The 27,787-nt window shown below is 37.0% G+C and overlaps 1 protein-coding gene across 1 annotated transcript in view; it reads right to left on the bottom strand.

Moving 5' to 3' along the window:
* Positions 1 to 27,787, bottom strand: part of DNAH14 (dynein axonemal heavy chain 14) — a 200,405-nt gene that overhangs the window by 136,748 nt on the left and 35,870 nt on the right. Inside the window, exons 16-25 of the mRNA XM_033099365.1 lie at positions 26,802 to 27,143; positions 23,199 to 23,540; positions 19,355 to 19,724; positions 14,530 to 14,720; positions 11,351 to 11,596; positions 9,766 to 9,887; positions 8,696 to 8,867; positions 5,794 to 5,898; positions 5,590 to 5,708; positions 4,796 to 4,870 (exon numbers count right to left, since the gene is read on the bottom strand). Coding sequence (XP_032955256.1) covers positions 4,796 to 4,870; positions 5,590 to 5,708; positions 5,794 to 5,898; positions 8,696 to 8,867; positions 9,766 to 9,887; positions 11,351 to 11,596; positions 14,530 to 14,720; positions 19,355 to 19,724; positions 23,199 to 23,540; positions 26,802 to 27,143 — 2,084 coding nt within the window. The remainder of the gene's footprint in view (positions 1 to 4,795; positions 4,871 to 5,589; positions 5,709 to 5,793; positions 5,899 to 8,695; positions 8,868 to 9,765; positions 9,888 to 11,350; positions 11,597 to 14,529; positions 14,721 to 19,354; positions 19,725 to 23,198; positions 23,541 to 26,801; positions 27,144 to 27,787) is intronic.

Here is a 27,787-nt window from a genome sequence, read left to right as displayed (position 1 = left end):
TGTTAGGGTGGTTTTTTTTTTTCCATACAGAAGTTTCAGTTTCTCTACAGTCGAATCACTTTACATTTTACCACTAGTATGTTTTACAAATTCTCAACACTAAATTTTATTTATTTTCCTCTAATACTTAAATGGCTTTCCTTAAATTATCTTAAATTTATTTAAAATTTATTTGAATATTTAAAGTGAGTATCGATTCTTTTAATTTTTGCCTTAATTGCAAATGGTGTCTATTTTTATTATTTTTATCATTGCCAATAAGAATAAATATGTTTCAAAAAAACATTTTATATATTTCAAAGCAGTATCAGTGGGAAATGCATATTTCATCAGTTAAAGTGACTTTTTATTTATTTAATGCCTTGTTTTTGTTGCTATTCCATGCTTTTATTTGTAACTTTTTGGTTGCATTGCTTCATCTCTCAAAGAGCATTTAGTTACATTTCTTTTGACAAAAATCTTTAGGTTGGTTAATTAAGATCTGATTCCACACTTACATTACTATTTATGATCTTTATTCGGGGTTTTATTATTTAGTTCTTTGCTTCCTATTTTGATCTTTATTGTTTTCTGTGTTTACATTCATACAAATGCGCACACACACACGGACATTGTATTTTCTTTATTTCCTCTAGGGTTTCTTTATTTATGCTGATTTTTTAAGTCTATCAGGAGAGAGTGGATCAAGATTTATGATTTAACAATCCTATCTTCATGATGAACCATATTCCTTCAAATGACTAAAAATCCATGAAGAAAAAGTATATGTTTGGAAAAAAAGAAAGTGTGTTCCAAGGCATCAAAAACTTGAACAATTTCTATCAGATGGAAAGCAAACTGGGATTGAATTTTAGAAAGAAGAGGGGAGAAACCAAACAACACTACTGTCAACTTGAACAAAGGCAGCTGGGAGCCCCGGGAAGACCTGTATGATGATCAATTAGGAGGGGTTTTCTAAGAGGGAGACCGGCGTACCTCCACCTCTCCCAACATCTCTGCCTGCACTGAGCTGCTGGCAGCCATTCAGAAGGAAAATTCAGAGTCCTGCTTGATGGAGATCTCCTAGGGTGAATGTTTGGGGCTGGAGAAAGAAGCAGAGTAGAGTCTGACATAACTCCACGTACCCTAAAACATTACAGAAAATAAAGGAAGGGAGGGAAGTAGAGAGAGGAGAAGAAAGGAGAGAAAGGAAGTTGACCCTGGCATTTGTTCCATAGAAATGGAATATTTGAAATTGCTGGTAATTAGAGTAGCAGTGACAGTAGTATGTAACCTCCAGGAGAAATGGAAAGGGACCTCCATGCACTAAAAGAAAAGCTACTCACAGACTTGGTCCCACATGGCCTGCTTGTCAAAGATAATATTACTGCAGGCAGGCTGCAGTAATTAGAAGCCCATATTTACTTATAGAAGAGGGACACGCCAGTACATATCTGAGCAGACGACCAAGAATGACCCAACATTTTATGAAAACTAATACTGTGAAAAAGAGCACCAATCCCTGCCAGTAGAAAAACTAAAATGAGGAAGCAGGGTTAACAAAGGACAGTGAAGAAAACTTAAAAATAGTTACTTTACTTCACCAATTCTATTCACTTCTCTGAAATTAGGATGCATCTTATAATTGATGGTGTCTGACAATTACTCAGCCAGAGAGTCGGGACTTAGGAATATGAAAATCTTCGGTTGGCATTTTCTGGTAAGATAAAATAGTGCCAAAGTTCTGTTACAATTGATGAAGTAAAAATAATATCTCCAAACAGAAGAATGCAAGTATGTACCCAAAAGCCAGGAAAAGGCTTCTAAGTAAAAGAAACTATTTTTGAAAATTGAATAATGTGTTGTTAAGATAATAATCTTACCATTTTGGCTGAACTGCACAACAGTCATTTGTGAAAATAAAAATGACGTTTCCCAAAACCCAGCATAAAGGGGCAAATCTTGCTTTGCTATGTCCACCAATCTTAAACTATTACATCCTGATCTTTACCCAGTCCTAATGAAACACCCATTCTGAAAGACCTGCTTTAAAACCTGACTTCAAAATCTCAATAAATATTTCCGTTTTCTCCTTCCTCCTGTAAGGCACATTCTTAAGGGTAAGTAGTGTTCTTTTTTACTCAATCAACTCAGCTTTGTCTTATGAACAGATTTTGTGGTGATATTTTGGGGAACTAGCATTCAACAAGTTGAATTTGAACTTAGAATGACATGCAAGTATGAAGGCAACATAAAAATATTTGTTACCCACAGATGCTTTCTAGAAAAATTACTTGGAGATACATATAGCAAAATGAAAATTAATTTTAAAATGTCAGACCTACGAAATAGTAATGAACAAAACCAAAATAAACCAAAAAACTTACTAAGCCTAGATAATTGTTGATCCATAAAGAACTAACAGCAATTTGGGATAAAATCCTAAGTGGTTACAATATGGAGCAGGAGATGGGAGGGAATTAGGATGTGACGCATGCTTTTTGGGGAGAAATTGGAGATATTTATTATAGGCTTTGATAAAAATATGTTTCATTAAGTGTATTAAAATTTTAAGAGTATTCACTAGAAAAAAATGTTTATAATTTTGGCATGGCTACACTGAAAGAGACAATGAAACTCAATCTAACAACAGTAAGTGAAAAACAAAAACAACAACAACAAACCCCCAAACCCAAAGCCCAGTTGTCAGAAAACATACAATAGGATGGCAGGCATGAGTCCAAGCGCGAGGGTAATCAAAACAAACGCTGAAAGTCAGTATACCAGTTAGCAAAACACAGCACATTCAAAGGTTTGCTTGCAGAGAGTTTACTGAAGGGACCCTGCAGAGACGAGGGCAGGGTTAGGGAACCCCCAGGGATGGTGAACACCAGGCTCTAGCAACAGGAGGCAGTGTAACCACCCCGGGTTCAAAGGGGCAAGGGGAGCAATGTCACAGGGACCTGCTCAGGGCTGGAGATGTTGGAGAGGGGCCACCTGTCAAAAGCTGTATCTTCAGGTAAAGGAACATAGATTCTGCCCAAACTAGTGAGGCAGAGAGACAGCCTCACATTGGCCCCACCTGCCTGGAAGCTGGAGGGCACAGGAATGCAGGTTCTACCCCCCACAGACACGAGCATCCCACGTTCACATAAGACACAAACGGGCACAGAATGATCTTTGGGGCATACAGACTAACTGGCACTGGTATCAAACACTTCGACATTGGTAAAAGTACAACAAAATAAAAGCAAAAATTAAAATCCATTTTTATACTTGATGCAAGAAATATTAACATGACACAGAAATGTAGTGATAAAAATGTTTGTGATCATGGAAACAGGTACGATGAGTTATTTATATTAAACAAATAGCATTTAATAAAAACATTAACTGGTATAAAACTACTGATGTACTGACTAATGGTACACTCTACTAAGCTTTATGTATAATATAGCATCAAAATATGTAATAGATATTAACAATAAATGAGATAAATAAAAAGAAAAGAAATTGACAAATTCACAAAAAAGTAGGAAATGTTCATGTAGTTTTCTAGGAAATAAAGTAAGTAGACCAAAAAGTAAATAAGAAAATCAAGGAAAGTTCCACAAAAAAGAAAGTTATTTACATGAAATCTATGTAACTTTGCTAACAATTGTCACCCTAACAAACTTAAAAAAAAAACAAGAAAAAGAAATTTACCAATGTAATTCATGATAGCCACAAATTAAAGGTCAAACTGTATTTGAGTTTCTCAGTAGATTCGTAAAAAGCATTTGATGTAATTAAACATCTTTTAATTATTAAAAACTTTGCGAACTAGGAATAGAATAAAACTCTTCACTTTGATAAGGGGTGTATTCCAGAAACCTAAGCATCGTAACAAATGGTGAAGCATTAGAAGCTTTCCCACTAAAATTAGGAAAAAAAGGACGCTCACTGCACTTTTCACCATTGTACAAAATTTGTCATCCTAAACAACATGAAAAGAAAATGACATTTTAAAAAGAATTATAAAGAAACAGACAGGATTATCATGAGCAAATGATAAAATTGTCTAACCAGAAAAATCCCAGAGCAACTCCTGAAAATCTACTTGTCTCTCGAATGCCCAGAGGCATTTTTCAGGGTTCCTTGCCCACAGAGGTAACCCCGTCATGTGTAAGATGACATCTTGTACTTATCACATCACCCCAAGGGTAAGAACTGGAGCAAAGGAAATTTGGTAATTTATGTAAATAAATAATAATTGCTCTAGAAACCTTGTGTTGGCATTCAGGATAGTATTAATAAATACAGATTTTAAAACTTCAAGACCAATAGCCTTTCTATACCCACTTAGAAATGGTTAGAAATGTAAACACTTAGAAATGCAGCAGACCATGCTAGTCAAATTGATTTTCAAAGGTCCCACTCTCAGGCTGTTTCTTCACTCTGAACAGACAGCAATAATAGATGAAAACACGAAAAGGACTAAACCACGTAAACAATTCCAGGAAGCCAAAGTGGGACCGAAATGCAAAGCAGTGAAGTGGGCAGCAGTGGAGGCCTAGTGGGTCTCGTCCGAAAGCTGGCAAATTCAGCCCGTTTTCAGATACTTAGGCATCTCAAGGTGCACAGAACTGAATGTTGTCTGTGATTACACATTCAAACTGACATGTAACTGTAAAAATGATTATTTTGCCATTCTGTTTTATCAAAACAGGATTTTCACTCCATCTATTTCTCTGGATATCTAGATTAGTAGATAACCAAATTTTAAAAATACATATATATATATACAGTAATTTTAGGATTTGCACATTGTACTTACTTTTTTAGTACATTAAACATGCTTTTCTCTACATTTTCCAGCCACTGTTCTACAGCACTTCTTACACGAATTTTCCTATATTTTCAAAAATAATATATGAAGAATTATTTTTATTAATGTTTCCTTCCTTTGATAAACTTGTACACTAAGGTTTCTACACTTATAATATTCATGGGCCAAAGGACTATCATTCTATAGTATCTTTTGGTTTTTCTAGATCTTAATTTTGAAAAACTATGTAGAAAACATATCACCTATCTTTAGGGAATTCTGGCATCAAAACCATGAATTTACAAAATAGATAAATTATATTACAAAGCATTGTTTGATTCCTCATTGGACCTTTTAAATAGTCAGCCTCGGTCAGAGTCAAGTTAGGGGTTTTGGTGCTTAGGAAGACTTGGGCACAGAAGTTTTTAAATCAACTCATATCAGGAGCTACATGCCAAAGGTGAGCGAGTGCTCGCCCAGGCTGCGATGGAAGGACCTGGCTTATTAAAATTGCCTGGGGGTCATTCATGACAAAACCAAGGTCAGTGGAAGAAGCTATAGCACCAACAACCTCAAGAAAATAGCAAATTGCCTTCCTATCTATGTTCAAAAGATAAAACCTTGGGTTGGCTTTCAGGATAACATTAATACAGATATGGAAAGGTAAACTTCTGCATGAGAACATTGTCTTTGAAGATGTAGTTTGCTTAGAAAACGTCTATGAAATATCAGAAATTTCCAAGCAGAGCTTTCACCTAAAATTTTAGAGTCTAAATGCTTAGTGTGTAACATAAATATCATACTTTGGCAGCACAAGAGTTTCTCCTTCAGCAGATACAAACATCATCACACATGCAGGGCCAATTTCTTGTTTCCATATTACTAACTGTTTTATATTTTCAAAACATTTCACAAGATGAGGCTGTGGACCAGACACAAATGTCAGGAACATTATAAAATTCTGACTTGGATGGGAAATAATATTGCTGAGCAAAGAATGCTGTTACCTGGACAGACTCGGGATTTCTGCTCTTAGCTAGAATATCAAGAAGCTCAGCATTGCTAAGAAAGTAAAATCGTGGGAAAACCATTCTTTTCATTTCAAGGTAGTCCTGTCCAGAACCAAAAGAAGTGCAATTCAGAATGTGTTTAATCATGATATGAATCACATTGTCATGTGGGCCTCCATTTACACAATATTACAAAAGCCACAATATTAAAGTTGCAGTATACGTAGTAGCACCAGTCAAAATAACAGCCCATGCTCAATGAAAGCTATACTTAAATTGTTAATTTTTAAATAAATCACACCTAAAATAAATGAAAACAAAAATTATTTTTAAAAAATCCCACCCTTGCACCTACGTGGGCACACACACACACACACACCATTGTACGAGTATTACTGATTGTTAATAAAGTACGGTATTTTGGTATGATCACCATCGCTCTCCATGCTCCCAACTTTCTGTTCCTATTTCCCTATCCTCTGAGAGAATAAGCTGTCATTTCAGCAGGTCACCTCACGTTCTACAGTACAGAGAAGTCCTGTATTTCCACCCCGCCCCACAATTGAGCTATATTCACACCAGTTTTAACTCTTTTCCTTCCTTTCAGAGGAAGAGAGAGCCATTCACTTATGCCAGGCTAAGCTGTTCCTGTTTTATTTATTACTTTCCTATATCTTCAATCTCACCTTTGCAACAGGCTTCTTCTCTTAAATTTCTCTCATTAAAAATATAAGACACACTCTCTCTTTCTTTGTTCTCCTCTAGCTACTGTCTACTTGCCCACCTTCTCTCCACAAAGTTCTTGAAAAGAGTCTGTAAACTCAAAATCTTCACTTACCCATCTCTCGGTCATCCTCATGTTCTGCCATCCACCCCCCGTTACCAAACTTACTGGGAGCTTTTCAGTCTCCATGTTACAGGATATTCCCGTAGCTGTTGACTCTGTCCTTCATTTTGACTTCTGGGAGGGATTTCACTTGGCTGTTTTTCTTCTCCCTCAGCCACTTATCATTTGCCTTCAAGATCCCTGTTCGCCCCCTACACTTTAATGTTGACATCTCTTGGTTCCGTTCTCATGACTCTTCCTACCCATGATGCTTTTCTTGGGCTACTTGGTACACACCCACCTGCTCTTTGGCTCAGATCACTTCCCTCTGCCCCAGATAAATACACCCAATGGCTGATTGAAGATGTTCACTTGATTGTCCCACTAAGTGTTAGATTTTCAATATGTACAAACTTAGTTCCGTCCAGACAAGCCTCCTCCTCCTCTACTCGTAGTTCCTATCTCTGCAGTGTGATCATCTTCTACTTTACGGGCCAAGCCAGAAATCTAGGCACAATCCTGGACCTTTTTTTCACCCTCTCCTTACCTATCTGAAGCTCCTGATGCCACCTGCTTTCATCCTTACCATGTTCTCACTTTAGTCCCCCACTATTTCTAGTCTTTTAACTGGTTTCTTTGTATTTATTCCCACTGCCCCCAATCTATATATATTCTACGCTTCCTCTAGGGAAGTGCTTCCTCTACATTAAATCATATCGCTGTCCTGCTTAAAATCCTTCAGTGGCTACTCAACAGTCAATATTCATTGTGATATTCAAGGTCCTTCACCATCTGTCCCCTGCTCCCCTGGAGAAGCTCATCTTTCAACACTTTCCAATTTGCAATCTATGTTCCATCTGCACCACCTTGTTTACAACAGCAGAATGTGCCATGCTTGCTGACAGGTCCACATCTGTACTTTTCCCCTTGCTGAAGATGCTCTTCCCACCCACCCACACCTGATTCTTTTACCTGGCTGGCTAACCCATGCACTTCCTTCAAGACCCAGGTCAATGATTCCCTCTCACAGGTAGAATTTAATCTCTCTACTTTAACACTGTCGTACAATCCAACCTATCACAGCAGACATCACACTGTAACATCTCTACCTTGTTTGGTTGCCTGTAATGTATTTTGAGTTCTATAACAGAAAGGAATATATCTTTTATCTTTGTAGTCCCAGCATCTAGCAGCAGTGCCTGATATAAAGCAGGTGCTCAGTACAAGAATGAATGGAAAATTATTGGTTGGTAATGATGCTTAGTAATAGTCCAAAGACATACTAGAAATAATTAGAAAGCTTTTTTCAAAGAGCACTTGGTAAACTGGTTATTATTAACCAGATCACTCTGGGTGCCACCCCTTATGACTGTCCCAGATCACGGATTTACGTAGCAGAGGGTCTTCCTGGGCAGACAACTTTCTACAGGCTGTAACTGCCATATGTGGCTCTTCTGGAGGAGTCAACCCAACTACTAAGACGTGTGCTCAACAAGGAAAAGAGAGGAATGCCTGGAAAACATCTTGGCTTATAAAGTGAAGTGAATATGTTCACACAAAGCTCAAATATTAAAACCCAATATTAAAGGTATATATGTCTAGCTGACAATTTAATATTCTGGCAATGTAAAAATATATGGAATCAATAATTTAGAAAATCATCAAAATATTCAATTTGAACTTTTGCTGATTTTATAACTTAATGACAATAGTAGTGCTAATTTAAGTAACATCCATTAAGTACTTTCTTTGTGCCCGCTCCTGTGTTTTAAATGCACTGTCTCTTTTAGCACAATTCCCCTCAAGGTAGGTACTCTCATTAACCCCAATTTAAAGATAAGGAAACCTAGGTGCTTAAACATTTGATACTTTGCCTAAGGTCATTTAGATGGGCCCATCCATTTTTTCCCATTTTGATAGTATTTTCATTAACCCTATAGATGGTGAGAGTTTGAAATATTGTTAGCAGCTAAAGCAAAGAAGAAAATCTGCATTGAAATTAGTTTCTGTAGTCCATTATACTACGTTTTGTAGATTAAATGATGCTCCAGTTTAGGACGGCTATAGTTTTACCTCTAGACTTTTCTTTATATATTCAAGGTGTATATTGCAATTTTGCAGAATTTCGAGGACTCCTGCAGAGGTGGCTATTTGCAAAGCATCCAGTTTGTTTTGTATTTTTAACATTATTTCTTTCCACATGGAAATCACTTGAGAGAAGAGTTTTGCTTCTGCTGGGAGCTGCCTTTAGAAAGACAATTAGGGATAATTTTATTTTTTGAAGGTACTACAGTTAAAATCTATAATCTAAATGCATTGCCACAGAATATTGTTCAGTTTACAAAATATTTTGATATGTTACATTTTTGCTGATCAATCATTAAAGATATTTTTCCAGTATCTATTATGTAGAAGTGATGTACATGGTAGAAAACACTAGGATAAATCAGATCTATATCCATCATTTAACAAGATTGTACTTTGTGAGGTACAGGATAGATGCAGACAAGTTCTACATAAAGTAAGTGGAAGTGATTTTTGTCCTAGGAAATGTAATAAAACAAAGGGCTACTAAAATTCCAGAGAAGTGAAGTCTGAGGAGAGTTCCTTGGAGAAGAAGCTATTGATCTAGGTTTTAAAGGAGGAATAGTGCTTTCGCATGACGAGAATCACAGAGAAGGAGTCTGACCTAGAAGCAAGAGTACAGCAGTGTGGATAAGAAAATTTACGTTCCACTAGTAATTATCTAATCTTAGGGAATACGGAAATGTAACGCAGGTTCAGCATAGGTACAGAAACTTTCCTTTACAGAATAGTATCATTATTTTCTCCCCTTGGAAAAGGGAAGCGAAACCCACACCTGGCATGGTAATCCACTGACACATTAATTGGAGTTTTGTTTCTGCTGTTCCTGACATTGAATGAGGGCAATATTTGCAAAGGTGTGCAGTCTCATTATGTCATGCTCTCTGATCACCTGTATGTCTCACTCCCATACCTCCCTAGCCCCAACCTGATTCAAGCTCATATAGGTAGGATTGTTTTAGAGTGCTCATTGAAAAATGATTTCTCAAGGATTACAGGAAATAAATTACCCACCATGCTGTTTTTAAATCTATATATGGCATATTTTAAGTTTTTACCTTTGTATTTCTAAACAATGAAAGATTGGTTCAAAATATAGCCAAGTTCTTTGACAGTTCATCCATTCCTCAAGAGTGTGAGAGAAAAGAGTCAAGTTTTGATCCCATTTATCCACAAGAACCTACAACGATAAAAACACATACACACACACACACAAATCTAATTATATGAAATTGCTCTGTAAGAGTCATATCACAGAAACTGAGATCAAAGGAGATTATCAGTCACTGACATATAGGACGTAATTAATGGGGACCTTAAATGAATATAAATCTAATTATATTTAGTCTTGGGAGAGGTTTGAGATGTCTTGTTCATCCAATTTTCTGCCTTATTTATAATATACAAATATTTTGGGTATGTATATTCTTTCATTCCTTTCTTTAAACATTTTTGCAGACATGTACACGTACATGTAACATCTTTAATAATTTAGATAAATGCAATCATATTATTCATTGCTCTGTAACTTGTTTTCTAAAAACCTAGCAGTGTCTTTTAGAGGAGTTGTATGTTAGTATTCATGGGTTTTCTTCATTATTTTAATATTAGAAAATTCCACTTGTAATAAAGGCATTTAGTGCTCTAAATATTCCTTTTCATAGGGCTCTAGACAATTGTGATAAGGTTTGGTTTATAATTCTCTTTTTATTTCTAATTAAGAAAACGATTACATTTCCTGTGTTTTCTTATGGTTGCTTTTGAATTTCCATTTTCTGTGGGTGATTTTGTTATTGTTTGTCTATTTTTTGCTACTTTTCTGCTGTTCATTTTTTCTTTTACTGCATATGGTTAGAGAACAGAGTCTGTTTGGTTTATCTCTTTTTTGTAATTTATTTAGTTTTTCCTCTAACTTCCAATTAATTGACATTTTTCCCTAAATGTTTGGGTTTGCAAATGATGTGAATTCCATTTATTGAGCACATATTTCTGTCCGTCTAGAATCAATTTTGTTAATTTTACTATTAAATGTTTCTGTATTAATGATTTCTAAAGTTTTTAAATGATTCTTAGCTATGTTATCGAATGTGGGGCTGCCTGGCGAGGGCCTATCAGAGAATACTGAATACAAGCTGACCATATGGTTTAATTCCTAGTTGTACTAGAATAGAATAGATGTCGGGGCTGCTACTTGTTCTAGAAGTAACTACAGGGACCCACAGGTATAGAGGTAGGATTAACCTTTAAGAGCAACAGCACAGGAAATGAAAAGGAAGCATTCGCTTCAGCAAGCAGAACCTCCAGGCAATGGCTTTGGCAGAGGCCCTGCCAGCGCTGTGGGTATCTGCAGCAGCATTGGCACTGCTGGTCAAAGGCAGGGCTCACAGGGTCACGTTTTTATATTACCAATACGAGTATTTATCATCTCTGCCCAAATTAAACTTTCTGACAGTTCCTGGTGAACAATCAATAATGCTTCCATAAAAAGTTATTTTTAGTATTTTCATTACTAAATATTCCATCTCATTTCTATGGAAGTATATGAATGATTTATAGAATTCAACACCTTGCAGAATACAAAAATTAAAATGATCAGTAAAACTATAGACAATTAAAACATTTTCCCTTTGCCATAATATTTACCTTAATGGGACCAGTATAGGCAGATCCTTTAACTGTTGCAAGTATGACTTGAGACTCTTCTAACTGAGCTAATATGTCATCTAAAGATGAAATGATTAGGACAGAGTAAGTCTCGGTGTAATGAAGAACTAAATGTAAAGGAGTTCTATTCCAAAGTTCAATAACCTTAAACAGCATTTTTTCAAGAGAAGCTTCATTAGTTGCTGAGGTTGATATTTCATTTATTTCACTTTCATACTGAAACATCTAAAATGAAAAAAATTATTTTTTAATATCCAGTGGAGCAAATAATTCCTGGTACATTTAAACTGGAAGGTTTAAACGAACACGTTGAAGGCACATCAGAAATACGGAAGCTCTGATTCCCGTTAGGTTTACATCCTAACCAGAGACTTCACGGCCTAACCTTCATGACAGCCCTTTTCAGTTTTTAATCATCTTATTTCTTCATGCTCAGTGAAAATTTCTAACCACAATGTTTATTGCCTCTGATTCTAGTCAGTATAAAGATTAGTTCACAGCACCTTCTGTATTTGTGCAGGTGGTATTTATTTCCTTCATCTTTGTTTTCTCTGCACTGATGTCAACTGTTTAATTGCTTTGTGACATGCTTTTACTTTCTATAATAATTCTTGAGATATAATCATCTGAGAGACTATAACTCTGATGGACCTACCTTTCCATGGCTTCCCTTTCTTTGCCACATCTTGATGAAGATAAGTGTTCCTCAAAATACATTAGTGAAGTTTATATAGGTCCTCTTTCCATGTGCACTGACTGCCAATTCCCCCAGGACAAGGTCCTGATATAAGATTCCCAGATTCACTCACCATAATAGAGATACTCAGAGAGCGTCTCATTTCCAGATCTTAGACTGAACTAGCTGGACTGATTGTTTTTATCCCAGAAAGAAGAATCTACCACTGTTCCCATATGTCATTTCCACGGGGCTAATGAGTGATGCCTAATCCCGATGTTTTGTTAATGCAGCTCAGTGGGGACCATGAACAAATATGACTAGTTTTCATCATCTCTCTTACAGATCTGCCAAAGATACGTGTAAGATGGAGGAAATCAGTTGACTGCTTATGGCCTTAAGGAAAAGATTTGGGAAAGAGGCCTGCCCTTTGACATAGACTTTCAGCCAAAAGCAGACAAAGAACCATAGGATCAGCAAGTTTCTATGCTGAAGAAACAACATCTGTGCCTAATGCTGACATTCTGAAATTGCTAAGTACTAAATCCAGACACTGATAATGTCTAAAGCAAAATTTCAACCAAGTGGATCTTAGCCCCTTCTTTATTGCCAGAGTTTGGGACCTGACCACAAAATGCTCAGCTCTCCCAACTGACTTGGTAATATCTGGGAAGTTTCAGATGAATCTTAATGCCTAATAATAATTACATGCCTCTATTATAAAGCACATGACTTTCTAAAGTGAAAATGATCAACTATAAAGTAACTGTATTCATCTTATGCATACTATTGACCGTTTTCTCTTTCCTTACTTTGGGACATGCTTTTCATGTCATAGGCTTTTCAGAGCCTGCATCACATCTTGGGCAGAACGGTTGTTACATAACATCGTAATTTATTCATTTGACAGGCTCACAAATGAACTTCCATCAGAGCCTGTCCTGGACAGTCTTGCAGCATGACCGCCATCTCTGGGTCAAAACCAAGATATACACGCTTGACTGAGTCAACGAAGGCTGAGTTCCTAGGCCAAATCCTGTCCATCGCGGCACTTACACGTTACTCGATAATCAGGTGCTGAATTTCTGCAGGATGATCGAAATCATCCAGGAACTCTTAGAGTTCACTTATGATTACCATCTACTTGTCTACTTATCGCTTCTGATTACTATAATTAACCTCAAGAAGAAGGGGTTCCTCTGATTCCTGGCTACAGTATTTCAGAAGCTGAAGACCTAATTCCTTTTTGTTTTGATGTTTAGTTATTTTAATCTGGATCCTCCAAAAACTGTGTGGCACTTCTGTTTTAAACTGTTCATGAGGGAAATGTAAGGATAGGTCACTGGAATCTTTTGAGGCCATCAACCCAGTGTCAGCCACCAGCTGATCCCCCATAGACCTATGTACCTTAACTTTTACTGCTTGCTGCTACACTTAGTCTGCCAAATCTCATCTTTTCACTAACTTGCCTGGGAATGATTCTAATAACCCAAGACTTGGACAATGAAAATATTGTGGAAATTGTGCCCGATTTTTAGAATGCTTGTTTGAATAAACTTAGCTGTTGGCATTGACTTCTAGGTTCTGAAATTATCTAGATATTTCAAAGAATTCACTCTTGGCACATCGATCAGTTAGGAGGCTCTGGTAAAGCCAGACATTAATTTCCAGACATTAATTCTGAGATATCTCTTAGACATGTAAGTAGAGATATTGAATAGGAAATTAGATACACGAGTTCAAGAGGGAGCTTGAGGTTAGAGCTGGAGATATAAAATAGTCTAACTTTAAAAAGTCAATTAAAGTTGTCTTCTAAAATTCTTCTTTTTAAATTCTTTTAATTTCTCCCCATTTCCTCATCACAACAGAGAATTTAGTAGAAAATTATAGGTACAACATACTGTTGTTGATTATGTTAGACACTGTCAATACTGAAACATGAAACATAAATGAAGCTTCCTATAAGCTAGGCATGGAAGTAGAAAAAATTATAAACACAAAAATCATGGAAAAATTCTATTTTTATAACAAAATCTACATGACAAATCAAATTGTTGCTAATTATGTATTTAAACTATAATATTAACTTATTGATAGGGCTATCCTAATATGCTCTTAATATATTTTCACTTTATATGAAATGGAATATAGTTTTGATTTTTCTATTCCAATAAAATGTATTCTCTATTAAGTATGTAGCACTGTTAAATAATAAAACACAAATTTCATTTGTCACACATGAAAACCAGTGTTACTGTTTCTAATCAACTAGATTAGAATGATGGCACAATGAACAAATTAACCAATATGGCCAATTAAACACAATTTCCTATCACTTATCATCTGCTGATATACTCCCACTTCCCTAGGCACTCTATGAACTTCTTCCTTTTCTAATTCCTATTCCTCATAGATTTACTTGCCCGCTTAAAGTTGGCCCCTCGGCTATTTCAACCTATTTTTACAAATTATTTTTACTTACTTTGAGCACTAGGAGATTCTCCACCGTAGAGTTTTTACCAAGCGACACTGACTTTCCAATAATCTCCTGGAGTGCCTCCCAATGCCTTGGCTTGAGACAGGGGTTTCCTAGAGCTCTGATGATAGGCAGCCCTTGTTTAAAATCTGTCACCGATTGCTTAAGACGTGCTACAATGTCGTTTTTAGGTAAACCTGTAAACAGCAATGGGCTGGCAGGCTTACAGTATGTTCATCATATTTTTTAAACCAGAAAACAAAATTGCTATTTAATGTAATGCTAGTTTATTCGTTGTTAGTTTGTACTAAAACAGTGAGTTTTATTACTATCACCCTCCCATAAGAATCAACTACGGATGAAAATAAAGAGAAACAGTTATCAGGGCTGGAGATTAAAACCCAAGACCATCAGAGCCAAGTTACCTTGGAAACTTTGATAGTAGGAACAGCCAGCTACCACAGGGTTTCCCAGACTGCCACTGACAAGACAGACAGATGCCCAGACAGACAGGTACACATCTATGCCGTCAGAAGATGGGCAGAGGTATTGGGCTTTTAAATTCTGCTCAGTAAGGAAGAACATCAGTGGAAAAAAATCTGTCACTAGTATTTCATCAAGAAAACATTTTAATTGTAGGAAATGCAGGTAAAAACTCTGCCCCAGACCAGCTTCGGTGTGTCCTCTGGCACTGACAAACCACTGAGGTACACGACTCAAAACTTATGCAGTTGAAGGTTCAATGCTTATAACCTTTTTATTCAACTTGTTTAAAAAAAGAGGAAGGAGGCAGAGGAATAGGCCAAGTTGGGGACTCAGGAGAACTGAAAACTATACCCATATTCTTAAATGTCCAATTTTGTACAAATGGGCTTTTTTTTTTTTTTACAAAGCCAGGTTGACTAATAAACTGTCTTTCAAGACCTGGTTAAATAAAAGGATAAGAGAATAACTTTGGTTTTTTGCAAGTCTATATACTTTGGCAAATAGCCATGATTTTATCTAGTAAACTATGGATAAAAAAGGTGTTGTCAAAAGACAATAGAACAAATTAATGTGACAAAGAGCTGGTTCTTTGAAAAGATTAACAAAATTGATAAACCCTTGGCTAGGCTTACTAAGATAAAAAGAGAGAAGATACTAATAAACAAAATCAGAAATGAAAAAGGGGAAGTTACCACGGATGCCACAGAAATACAAAGAATCATCCAAGAATACTATGAAGGACTATATGCCACCAAATTCAATAACCTAGAAAAAATGGACAAGTTCTTAGAAACATATAGCCTTCCAAGACTGAACCATGAAGAACTGGAAAATCTAAACAGATCGATCACCAGTAACGAGATTGAATCAGTCATCCAAAACCCTCCCGAAAGCAAAAGTCCAGGACCAGATGGCTTTTCTAGTGAATTCTACCAAACCTTCAAAGAGGATCTAACACCAATCCTGCTCAAACTCTTCCAAAAAATTGAAGAAGAGACAGTACTCCCTAACTCATTTTATGAGGTCAACGTTACTCTGATACCAAAACCTAGCAAGGACAACACAAAAAAAGAGAACTACAGACCAATATCTCTGATGAATACAGATGCAAAAATCCTAAACAAAATTCTAGCAAATCGAATGCAACAATGCATTAAAAAGATTACTCATCACGACCAAGTGGGGTTCATCCCAGGGGCACAAGGATGGTTCAACATACGCAAATCCATCAATGTGATACATCACATAAACAAAATAAAGGACACAAATCATATGATTATATCAATTGATGCAGAAAAAGCATTTGACAAGATACAACATCCATTTATGATTAAAACACTTAATAAAATAGGTATAGAAGGAAAATACCTTAACATAATAAAGGCCATCTATGACAAACCCTCAGCTAATCTCATAATTAACGGTGAACAACTGAAGCCCTTTGCTCTACGTTCAGGAATACAACAGGGCTTTTCAACATGGCATTGGAAGTCCTCGCCAGAGCAATCAGGCAAAAGAAAGAACTAAAAGGCATCCAAATTGGGAACGAAGAAGCTAAATTGTCACTCTTTGCAGATGACATGATGCTCTATATAGAAAACCCTAAAGACTCCACCAAAAAGCTATCAGAAACAATCAAAGAATACAGTAAAGTTGCCGGCTACAAAATCAACGTACAAACGTCCATTTCATTTCTATATACTAACAATGAAATCTCAGAAAAAGAAATTTAAAAAAACCAATTCCTTTTGCATTTGCAGCAAAAAGGATGAAATACCTAGGAATAAACCTAACCAAGGAAGTGAAAGACCTATATGCTGAAAACTACAACACGTTTTTAGAAATTGAAGAAGACAGAAATGGAAAGACATTCTGTGCTCATGGATTGGAAGAATCAACATAGTTAAAATGGCCATATTACCCAAAGCAATATACAGATTTAATGCAATCCCCATAAAAATCCCAATGGCATTTTTTAAAGAAATAGAACAAAAAATCATCAGATTTGTTTGGAACCACAAAAGACCCCGAATAGCCAAAGCAATCTTAAGAAAAAAGAACAGTGCTAGAGGTATCACACCCCCTGACTTTAGCTTGTATTACAGGGCAACAATAATCAAAATAGCATGGTATTGGCAGAAAAACAGACACGTAGACCAATGGAATAGAATTGAGAACTCAGACATAAAACCACATAAATATGGACAGATAATTTTTGACAAAGCAGCAAAAAACATACAATGGAGAAAAGACAGACTCTTCAATAAATGGTGCTGGGAGAATTGGAAAGCCACGTGCAAAAGAATGAAACTGGACTGCTATGTGTCACCACGTACCAAAATTAATTCAAAATGGATCAAAGACTTAAGCATAAGACCTGAAACAATAAACTGCATAGAAGAAAACATAGGTACTAAACTTATGGACCTTGGATTCAAAGAGCATTTTATGAATTTGACTCCAAAGGCAAGGGAAGTAAAAGCTAAAATAAATGAATGGGACTATATCAAACTTAAAAGCTTCTACACAGCAAAAGAAACCATCGACAAAACAAAGAGGCAACCAACTGAATGGGAGGAGATTTTTGCAAACAGTGCCTCCGATAAGGGGCTAATATCCAAAATATACAAGGAACTCATACAACTCAACAACAAAAAAACAAACAACCCAATTGAAAAATGGGCTGAGGACCTGAAAAGACATTTCTCCAAAGAGGACATACAAACAGCAAATAGACATATGAAAAAATGCTCAACATCACTAATCATCAGAGAAATGCCAATAAAAACCACAAGAAGATATCACTTCACCCCAGTTAGAATGGCTATCATCAACAAGACAAATAGTAACAAGTGTTGGAGAGGCTCTGGAGAAAAAGGAACCCTCATACACTGTTGGTGGGAATGCAGACTGGTGCAGCTGCTATGGAAGGCAGTGTGGAGGTTCCTCAAAAAATTACAAATAGAATTACCGTATGACCCAGCAATCCCTCTCCTGGTAATCTACCCAAAAAATCTGACAACATTTATCCATAAAGACACGTGTGCTCCAATGTTCACTGCAGCTTTATTTACGGTGGCCAAGACATGGAAACAACCAAAATATCCTTGGATAGATGAATGGATAAAGAAGTTGTGGTGTATACACAATGGAATACTATTCGGCGATAAGAAAAGATGATATAGGAACATTTGTGAGAACATAGATGGATCTTGAGAGTATAATGCTAAGCGAAATAAGTCAGACAGAAAAAGCAGAGAACCATATGATTTCACTGATATGTGGTATATAAACCAAAAACAACAAAAGAACAAGACAAACAAATGAGAAACAAAAACTCATAGGCACAGACAATAGTTTAGTGGTTACCAGAGGGTAAGGGGGGTGGGGGTGGGAGATGAGGGTACAGGGGGTCAAATATATGGTGATGGAAGGAGAACTGACTCTGGGTGATGAACACATAATGGGATTTATAGATGATGTAATACAGAATTGTACACCTGAAACCCATGTAACTTTACTAACAATTGTCACCCCAATAAACTTGAATTAAAAAAAGGTGTTGTATTACATATTATATTGCTCTATGAAACTGATGCATGATGAAATATCGAGATATCGAGACAGAATGCACAAAATGTTATATTAAAGCAGCGAGACTATGGGTGATTTCTTCCAATTTTTCTCTTTTCTAACTTTTTGTGATACTGTTATATTTCTTGTATAATTTAAAAACAAGCAAATTAAAGTGTTTTTCTGGAGAGGAAATTATAGCTTGAAGTACAGCTGAGAGATAAGGGAGGAATTTAAAAAGTAAAAACATTCTTTTGCCAAGTGAAATAACACTTTCCTTTTGGGAAGGATATGATCTTACGGAATTGCTCACACGGGAATAGCACCTCTATGTTGACAAGATTTCAAATTTGATGATTAGCAGAAGGGAAACTGCTCAAAATGGCTTGTTAGCCGTTTTCCCACTGCCCAGAGGATACTCCTGGAGGCACACACCATGAGGATTTGAAAATCCTGCAGGTGGACCCTTATCATCAAAACATCTCTGGCCCTCAGAGCCAGAATCACGGGGATTCTGGGATTCTACCTCAGGGACCAACTTTTAAAGGATACAAAAATTGTTATAACTTAAGAAAAAAAAATTGGGACGTTTTCATTATTTTTCTTGCTTCAGGAAACGATCCTACCTATACTCCTGCACTGTCTCTCCAGCCATTAATGGCCAGCGCTTGGCAATAGGTAAAGAAAAAAGGCCCAAGACAACCATCTTGCTGGCCCAGAGGCCATTTTGTGTGTAGCCCTGGGTGGAAAACTTGAGGAAGACAACTCTTACCTTTTTCTAGTACAAAGATGATGTTCATCCATTTTGAAACATTTCTCTGTACTGATTCTATATCAATACTGTGAAGAGTGCTATTCTTCCACCCACTAACGAGTGTTCCCCATTCTTCTTGTGCCTCCCATAATAATTTCCTTAAGGTTAAGTCATAATCGATGTCAGAGATCTCTGACAGCACAATCTGTGTTAGCTCTTCCACATTAGGAGAACGTATATGAGACTTGGCATCATCCAAACAATCCTGATAGTTTAAATACGTTTTAACTTTGTTGGCTAAACTGGCAGCTTCCTCTGAGAGAGCCTGGATGGTCTCCATTGCTTTTGACACCTGAGTACCAGCAGATGACAGGGCAGGAGTTCTTATCTAAAAAAATAACAGCAAGACATTCTAAGAGATCATACTGCTCAGAACTTAAACATGTTTGCTGACAGCATTTCCGTGTGCCATCCAAGCTTCAACGAACCTGATTTGCAATTATCATGTAAAATGCCTGTCCTTAATTTATAATGACTTGTGTTACCTATGACTAATTATTTATTATTCCATCGGTTCTATAATTTACTGTGTACCTTCCCCATCTTAAGCACTGTGGTAACACATTAATCTTGAAAGTTAATACAAGATTACATACAAGAACCTTGAAAGTTAGTATTTTTAATAATATTTCAAAGAAGTGGTGAGGTTATAAATAATCTTCCCACCATCAAATAGTAAGTGGAGGTTTCAGGGTACGGCCCTGGGGCAGCCTGACTCCCAAACTCATTTCCTTCTTCTGATCCCACTGAACTTTGTTAACTTTTATGATGCATGTCACATGCTGTCTTGTATGAGTCTTACTACTGCACATGAAATTGCAGACATTTGCAACAATGACATCTGAGGAGGAATATAAGTAAAATTTTGCCCTGATTTTTCCCCTACTAAATTAGAAACTTCTTAAGATTAAAGATAGTTTTGTTGACTGATTTTTGTATATCTCCTAGAACCCAGTACAGTAAAATGCAGACGGCAGATGTTTATTAAAAAGTTGTTGAAAGAATTAATGAGTTTGGATGCTATCACCTTATTCTTTAAAAAAATACAACCCATGGAATTGCATATAACACTGTTGTGTGTCGTATGCTCATCAAATAAACACAGGTAACAATCTTAACATAGTAACTTGTATAAAACTGATAAACCGTATTAGTGATAATGAATAGGGCTTAATATATAATATAATCTGTAACCGTGATGCCTATGTAATGGATTATAATAAAAAATTCCCTTAGGCTCCTCCCGTAATTTCCCAGTCATGAATATCTACTCATGTTTGTAAATGAGCTATTTTGAGAGGACGTGTAAACACTTGGGAGAAATCATCTTACTAGCTTACGTGGAGTCAAGTTTTGTTAATCCTATCGGCAGTCTTCAAATTGAGATCTTCACAGAATGACCTCAGTCATCAGAAATACAAATCAAATATAGTTTGAAAGGTTATACGATTAAGGTCTGATGATGGAGTAAATATGCCCACCCTGCCTCTCCCAAGGAAGGCACCTATAACTGGACAGAATACACGGAACACCTACTTGAGGCATCTGCCAGCAAATAGAAGGCAGATTGGGGAAGAAGATGGTAATTTGAAGTCCCACCAAATTAGCAGTTAGTTTACCTTTTTTTTTTTTTCTTTCAGTACTTCCTGACCTAAGCTCAATGTACCAGAAACCTGGGAGTAAGTTTCAGGGGATACAAACAGTGAAAGCTCTGGGAGAACCTCAAATTCCAACTTGAGGAGCAGGAAAGGTTCTAACACAGATTCTCTGCTTGACCAAACTTTACTCCCAAACCTTCTCGTAGGCTCCCCTGTGCACTTCCTTGTAAAGTCAGTTTTTGTAAGTACCCTGCTGACTCACTCTAACCAGAAGCCCCGCCCTCAATGTCCGAGCTTCCTGGGTAACTGATCAGGTCCCTGGTCCTCCACCTTCCCCAGTGATGTCTGATCACCCCGGCCTGATAGCAGAAGTATCCTGTCAGATCGCTGTGGCCAGAACTCTCCTTAACCCTGACATTTTTCCTCTTAGTTTTCTATCCAGACTCCCTTCCTGCTCCTTAGCTATAAATTTCCACTGGCCCATGCTGTATGTGGAATTGAGCCTGCTTTTGTGTGGAGCTCTATTTTCCCCTCTTGCAATAGTCCTGAATAAAAATCTGTTTTCACCCCTTTGACTACTGTCCTACTCCGGTTTTCCTGACAGTTCGGAATGCTCAGAGTACAGAAGGTCCCCTTTCTTCCTCTTTTTCTGTTCTGTCATACCCCATCCCTCAAGCTATTCCAGGGTGGTATTAGCTGGTGGCAATCAAAGCCTCAGGAGTTGAAACTCTCAGGGAAGAGAACTTTATTCGCTGTGCTGGTGAGCTGTGGTTCCAAGGAGGATCAACCCTGCTGATTTTTTCCTCTGTGTTCTGCTTCTTTGCCCCAGATGTGGGTGCAGTCATAGAAGTGGATGGCACAGCACAGTTATAAACCCCAGTTTTCTAACCAGAGAACAAAAAAGAAGATTCCTGGAAAATACTGGGAAGATTGCAGAGAAAAAGGTACTCCAGAAAGCGACTGAATAAACTTGGCTATGAACTCTTGGGCTCCTCCCTAAGCTGCAAACGTGGATCTGATCTTATTCAGCACGTCAGAGATTTTGACACTAATGTAACTGACCACTCCCCACAAGACTGACCACTGGATGGTGCACGTGTGGCATAAATCTGAAGAGCCCTGGGGCGGGGGGGGGGGGGGTGGGGGGGGGGAGGGGACTTTGATAACTGAAATGACACTGGAATCACACAGCCCAAAGAAAGTGGGTTGCAATGTCACCTAAATCTAAGTCAATTTCCTTATAAAACGAAAATATCAACGTTCTATGGGATTTAAATAAGACACAAAGCCTTATAGCATATTTAATCCAGAATATATTTCAGATCTTCATTTCAGACATTGTCTAACCTCAAACTTAACAAATATAAACAGGGTGAATTAGAAACTTTTGTATGTTTCTGTAAATTTCTAGTACTATTTTTAAAGACTGCAGTTGGATATGCCCATCAAGTACTTTCATATAACTAATTTTTTCATCTTTATTTTATTTCTGTGCAACTGTATAGATGGAAAAATTGAAAAACCAATTAATTGAAATAAATAACATTGTGCCTAATACACATGATGAGGTCCTTAAAATATACTGCATAAATGAAAATAACTTGTAATGATGGTGAGGACGAAGGGGTGTGAGAAGCAAGGCTTCTGGAGCCCTGGCTCTTACTTGCTGTGTGATCTCAGGCAAGTTACTTGACTCCTTTAAATCTCAAGTGGATGGTTTTTTTGTAGATAAAAGGGTAAAGTGTTGGCATAGTTGCTAACGCTTAGTGAAGGCTCAATAAATGTTCAATGTTAGGTTATAGTTTCTTCTTCATGGTAAGTGAAGTTGGAACTAGCATTCCCATTTGTCCTAGGTTAAGGTCCAAAAAGATTTCAGGTTTTCTTAGCTCTTTTCACGCCATGGGCCCCCTGTGGCGGTCTGTTGAAGCCTATGGAAAAAGTCACTAGTTTTGACGTTGTCTGCTGTCTACATTCACTCCTAATTGGAGATGACGCTAAATTTCAGTTAGAGGTTAGTATAAATAGACATGTAATTTTAATTCCTATTCAGGTTCACAAGTCACCAAAATTCGGTTCATGAATTCCAGGGTAAGAATACATGGATTAAATTATTTACTTAAAAGTCTGTAGAAAGAAAATACCTGTATGCTTAGGCTTACATGAAACTAAGATCAAGTTGACTTTAATGAAAACCAAAAACTTACTTTGGCCTTTAAATTACTAATGTCAACCCGGAGACCAGTGATGTATGCTTCCAAACTGTCTCTGAATTTAGTAATAGCAGCATCTCTGTTTGTTTCACTTAACTTCACAGCAGTTTTTAGTTGACCAAACTTGAAAAGAAGGACGTTATATGTGGCAACTTGCTCTTCTGAAATATGGATCTGGTGATCCCTTAAAACAGAATACAGGTGAGCAACTGCTGAATATTCTTTCTCTAATGCAGACATTTTTGAAGAAAGTGCACTCAAAAAAGTAAAATGTTCTAAAAATTCTTCTATTCCAGTGGGATCACAGTCCAGCTTTTGCAATGATGATTCTACGACCTGAAATCATTCACACATTAATTATAATCATGTAATGATTTTTCACTATTGTAGAAGACTAATTACTCTTTTTCAAATCTCTAACTTACACAATTATAATTTCAGAAAAAAGTGAAGACATCGTCTAGATATTCTAAATATTTTTAAAATACTGGGGTATTAATACGATCAAATCCTTTCTATTATTAAAGGAAGAAACTTGAATATCTTGTACATGAAATAAATCCTACTGAGACATAAAAGAAGTACTATTAGAAATAACTGTGTTTCTAAGAAAGAAATAATAACAATAGTAAGAGTATGACTAAAATGTGAACAGTGCATAATAATTGCTACCATTTTTTGAGCATTTATGTGCCAGGTTCTTTATATACATTGTCTCACTTTGTTTTGATAAAATGTTTGCTAATTAGGTATTATTTTTTCATGTGCACAGGAGGAAACTGACTCTCAGAGGGATTAGTTAGCATGAGAAGTTTAGTGAGTTACAGAGCTATGATTCAAACTCAAATCCAATGCCAAATCCCATTTGTATCCGTTATATGTATTCATTATAACATCCACACTTTTACAAGTATATGTGTATCATTCCATGAAATTTTCGAAATAATTGTATTTCTATACTTAGATTACAATTTTATCATATTTTCCCCTCATGTTTCAAGGACTTGAATGAACGTTCTGTGCATAATTCAGGGATCAATGTCAGTTCAATTTCACAGCCTTGAATTAATTGCCTATATATATGTCTCTAACTTTCAAACACTTTGTTCTATTTGATTTTAAAATAGATGTTCATGCAAAAATTGCAATACAAAAAAGTTTATAAAATAGAAAATACCTATTATTCCATCACCCAAAGATAACTACTGTTAATCTATCAGAGATTTCAGTATGGTGTGTGTGCGTACGTGTGTGCATGCATGCCTGAACACGCTCTTGCACACACATTTTTATCACAGGGCGTATAAGAACAGGCTTTTAAATAAGGGCAGTTTGTGTTTGAATCCCAGCTCCAGTATTTTCTAACTGCTCTAGACCACTCTAGATGTTAGCTTCCCCATTTTCTCTCTTATAGGATTGGAGTTTTAATTATACTTGTCCTGTTCCTTCTCCACTAGTTTATATTGGGTGAGTGGGGCTTATACCTTGTCTTTTATTTATAGTTCACCACACTTGATAGAGAGGACTGTACATGATCCAGAGATAATATATTTGGAAAGGTAGAGAGAAATTGGTGTGTTTTCTTTAGGCGGGAAGTAAAAGCCTTCTATTTTCAAAGGACTGTCTGTATGGTAATGAGGGTCAAGACTCTCCTCATCTCATGCCTCTTTCCTCCATATGGAGGGAGCTCCACTAGGCTGACTCTCCTCCATGTCTCATGTCTCATGTTTCATCCAACCCACATCCACTGTTTCTCTGGGAAGGTGAAGTCACTTCTGTGGGTGGTGACTATGGATGGAGAAACTGGGCGGGCACAGCCTAGGCCCTTCTAACTTGTCCCCGAGGAGTCTTGTGTTCCTGTCTGCTCACAGTTGTAGTGAGGGGCTCACTGTAGCCGGGATGTTGGTAATTTTCAAGGTAACCATAGTTGAGTGCGTTCAGTCTCTAATTCTGGGCTTCAAGTTTGGAAAGGTTAATTTCAAGCAAATATAAACCATATACTCAAGGGTCCACTTTATGAGTAATAAAGGAAATGTTTTTAACCTCTTTTTGCCTTATGCGGCTGTCTTATTTCTCAATTAGTTCAGTACTCAACCAGGTAAGAGCAGCAATATTAGGTCCCCTAAAACTCAACATACGGGAAGAACGGATGAGCCAAAGGAACGGACTATGGCACATACTATAAATTGGCTGACTTGAAACCCCTGCCATTCAATTTTTTGCCTGCCCTCCTCTACTACAGAGGATGAGGAGCTTAGACTGTGCCATCTCAGTCAGGTCCTTGAGCAGCTAGAGGTGGCACTGCGGTCCAGTTCTGGGAATGAGAAGTCAAGTGAAATGTACCACGCTGCTTCTTCAGCTTCCCCTTTTTTATTTCTGTGCCTGCAGAGTGAGCACAGTACCTCTGGGACAGCAGTCATCACCAAGGGGAACTGAGTAGAAAGAATGAAGGAGCCTGGTTCCCTGCCTACATCGTAGCTAGTGTACCAGCCCTGGGTTACCAACACTTAGACTTCTTTCTGCACTAGACAAATAAACCCATTTAATAAACATTGTTTTGGGGGGTTTTCTGATACTTGTTGGGGGAATGAACCTAAATTAGAGAGTTATAAAATTACCGTGGGTCTAAACATAATGTATATTTCATTATAAACAGCACATAGTGCCTTTCATCTAATAGACACTTTTCAATCCTTTCTTAAACTCTTTGTAGCATTAAAAATTACTAAACATTCCCTCCTTCTCAAAATAACTCTTTTGCTTTCTTTGACCTCTTAGGGTGCCCCTTCTCAGTGTACTTGATGGGCTCCTCTTCCTCTAGCAATCCCCTAAATGTTGATATTCTTCAAACTTCTGTTGTTCTTTTCTATTGTCACCACACACATAAACAAGGGTACTCTCATTTTAATGACCATTTATATTCTGGTCAAATACTTCCCGTCTAGACTCTCTCCTGATACCCAGACAAGTATATCTGAGTATCTCTATTTGAATATTACACAACTGAACAAGTACTATGCAGTCCCAGTGAACTGCAATCACTGCCCACTCTGCTGCCAAATCAAAAACCTAAAAGCATCGTTAATCCCGGTTCTTTCTCTTATTACTTACTCGTGTCTATCCATCACTAAATCCTGTTGCTTTCGTCTCTTACGTACATCTCAAACCCACACACTGCTCAGACTCCACCTTCAGACCGCCTAGTCAAGCTAGCGTCACCTCTCCCCAGACTACAGAAGCAGCCTGCCTGCTGTCGTGTCCCACTTCAATCCATTCTTCGTACTGCAGCTAAAGTGGTCCTTACGGAAATGCAAATTGCAACATGTCCTATGTTGCAACATGTCCTGCTTAAAACCTGCAATGATTCCCCACAGGGAAAGGAGGGAGAAAGTGATATGGGGCACATTTATACATACGGGGGTCAGAGAAGGTTTCTTTGAGGAAGGGACAGTTGATCGAAGACCCCCTGAAAATGCAATGCACATTGGAATTCTCTAAGGATAATACTTACCATGTATGTTTTCTAAGTACCCATTGAATATTATAGCATACTAATTTTAAACATTTTCAAGCAATAGGAATTTTCAAAATACTTACTTCCAATAGATGTGTATTCTTTTTTTCAATTTCAGAGCGCAAGAGGTCGTAGCTTACGTGTATGATATTCTCAACATGCGGTAAGCATTCTGACTGATAATCAAGACTTAAAACATTGAAAATACCAATGCGTTTCTCAATGGCCATATTAACAATATGATTAAGATAGTTCATAAAGTTATCTAGTATAAGTTTAAACCGTATTGAAGTTAATTCTTCCATAGATATTTCCATACTCATGATTTTAGCCTTTTCTACCATAGTACAATATTTTATAAACTTGCAGCTGTAAGCATTAACTAGGTCCATTGAATTACTAATAACAGTCAGGAGACACACAATCTGTAAATAAAAATGTTGAAAAGTTAGTCAGAATTTCAAGAGCAAAAAAAGTGTGGTCTGCATGTTAATAATTCTGTTAAAATATTTAATAGTTTTATGTGGAGTTCATTTTTTTTTTAAAGAACCTCCAGAAATATGTTGGAAAAATAAGACTTTAAGAAATTTAGATCCCTTTTTTATATTTGGCTTTCACATGAAGTTTGACAAGGCTATTTAACTATCTAATTAGCATGTTATTTAGAGACATCAATCATTTATTCCTTTGCCTGCACCCTGTTTCAGTGTATATGCTCTAAGCCCTAGATAAGGGCAGTTCTATAAGCTATGTGACCTAATTCCAAAGACAGAGCTACTCTGGATAGGGCAGAATCCTGATCCAAGCTAAGACAATGACATTCTCTTGTGAATTTGAACAAAAATATCCAGTTAGATGGTAACGGGAAAGGCCAGGGCCATGGCAAGTCCACATATTAGCAAGGCAATTCTATGAGGGAACCACAAGAGAGAAAGTTCATTTTCATAGTGGAAGTTGGAAAAACAAACAAACACAGAGATGAACAGAGATGAAATATCATGAGGAAGACAAATGAAGAGATAAGCTGGGAGTGATTTTCAAATTGCTGTAAATCATGATACTCTACAGT

This window comes from Rhinolophus ferrumequinum, chromosome 27 (assembly GCF_004115265.2).
Source record: "Rhinolophus ferrumequinum isolate MPI-CBG mRhiFer1 chromosome 27, mRhiFer1_v1.p, whole genome shotgun sequence".
Taxonomy (NCBI): Eukaryota; Metazoa; Chordata; class Mammalia; order Chiroptera; family Rhinolophidae; genus Rhinolophus; species Rhinolophus ferrumequinum.
Note: the sequence above shows the minus strand (reverse complement) of the source record. Positions and strands in the feature narration are given on the sequence as shown.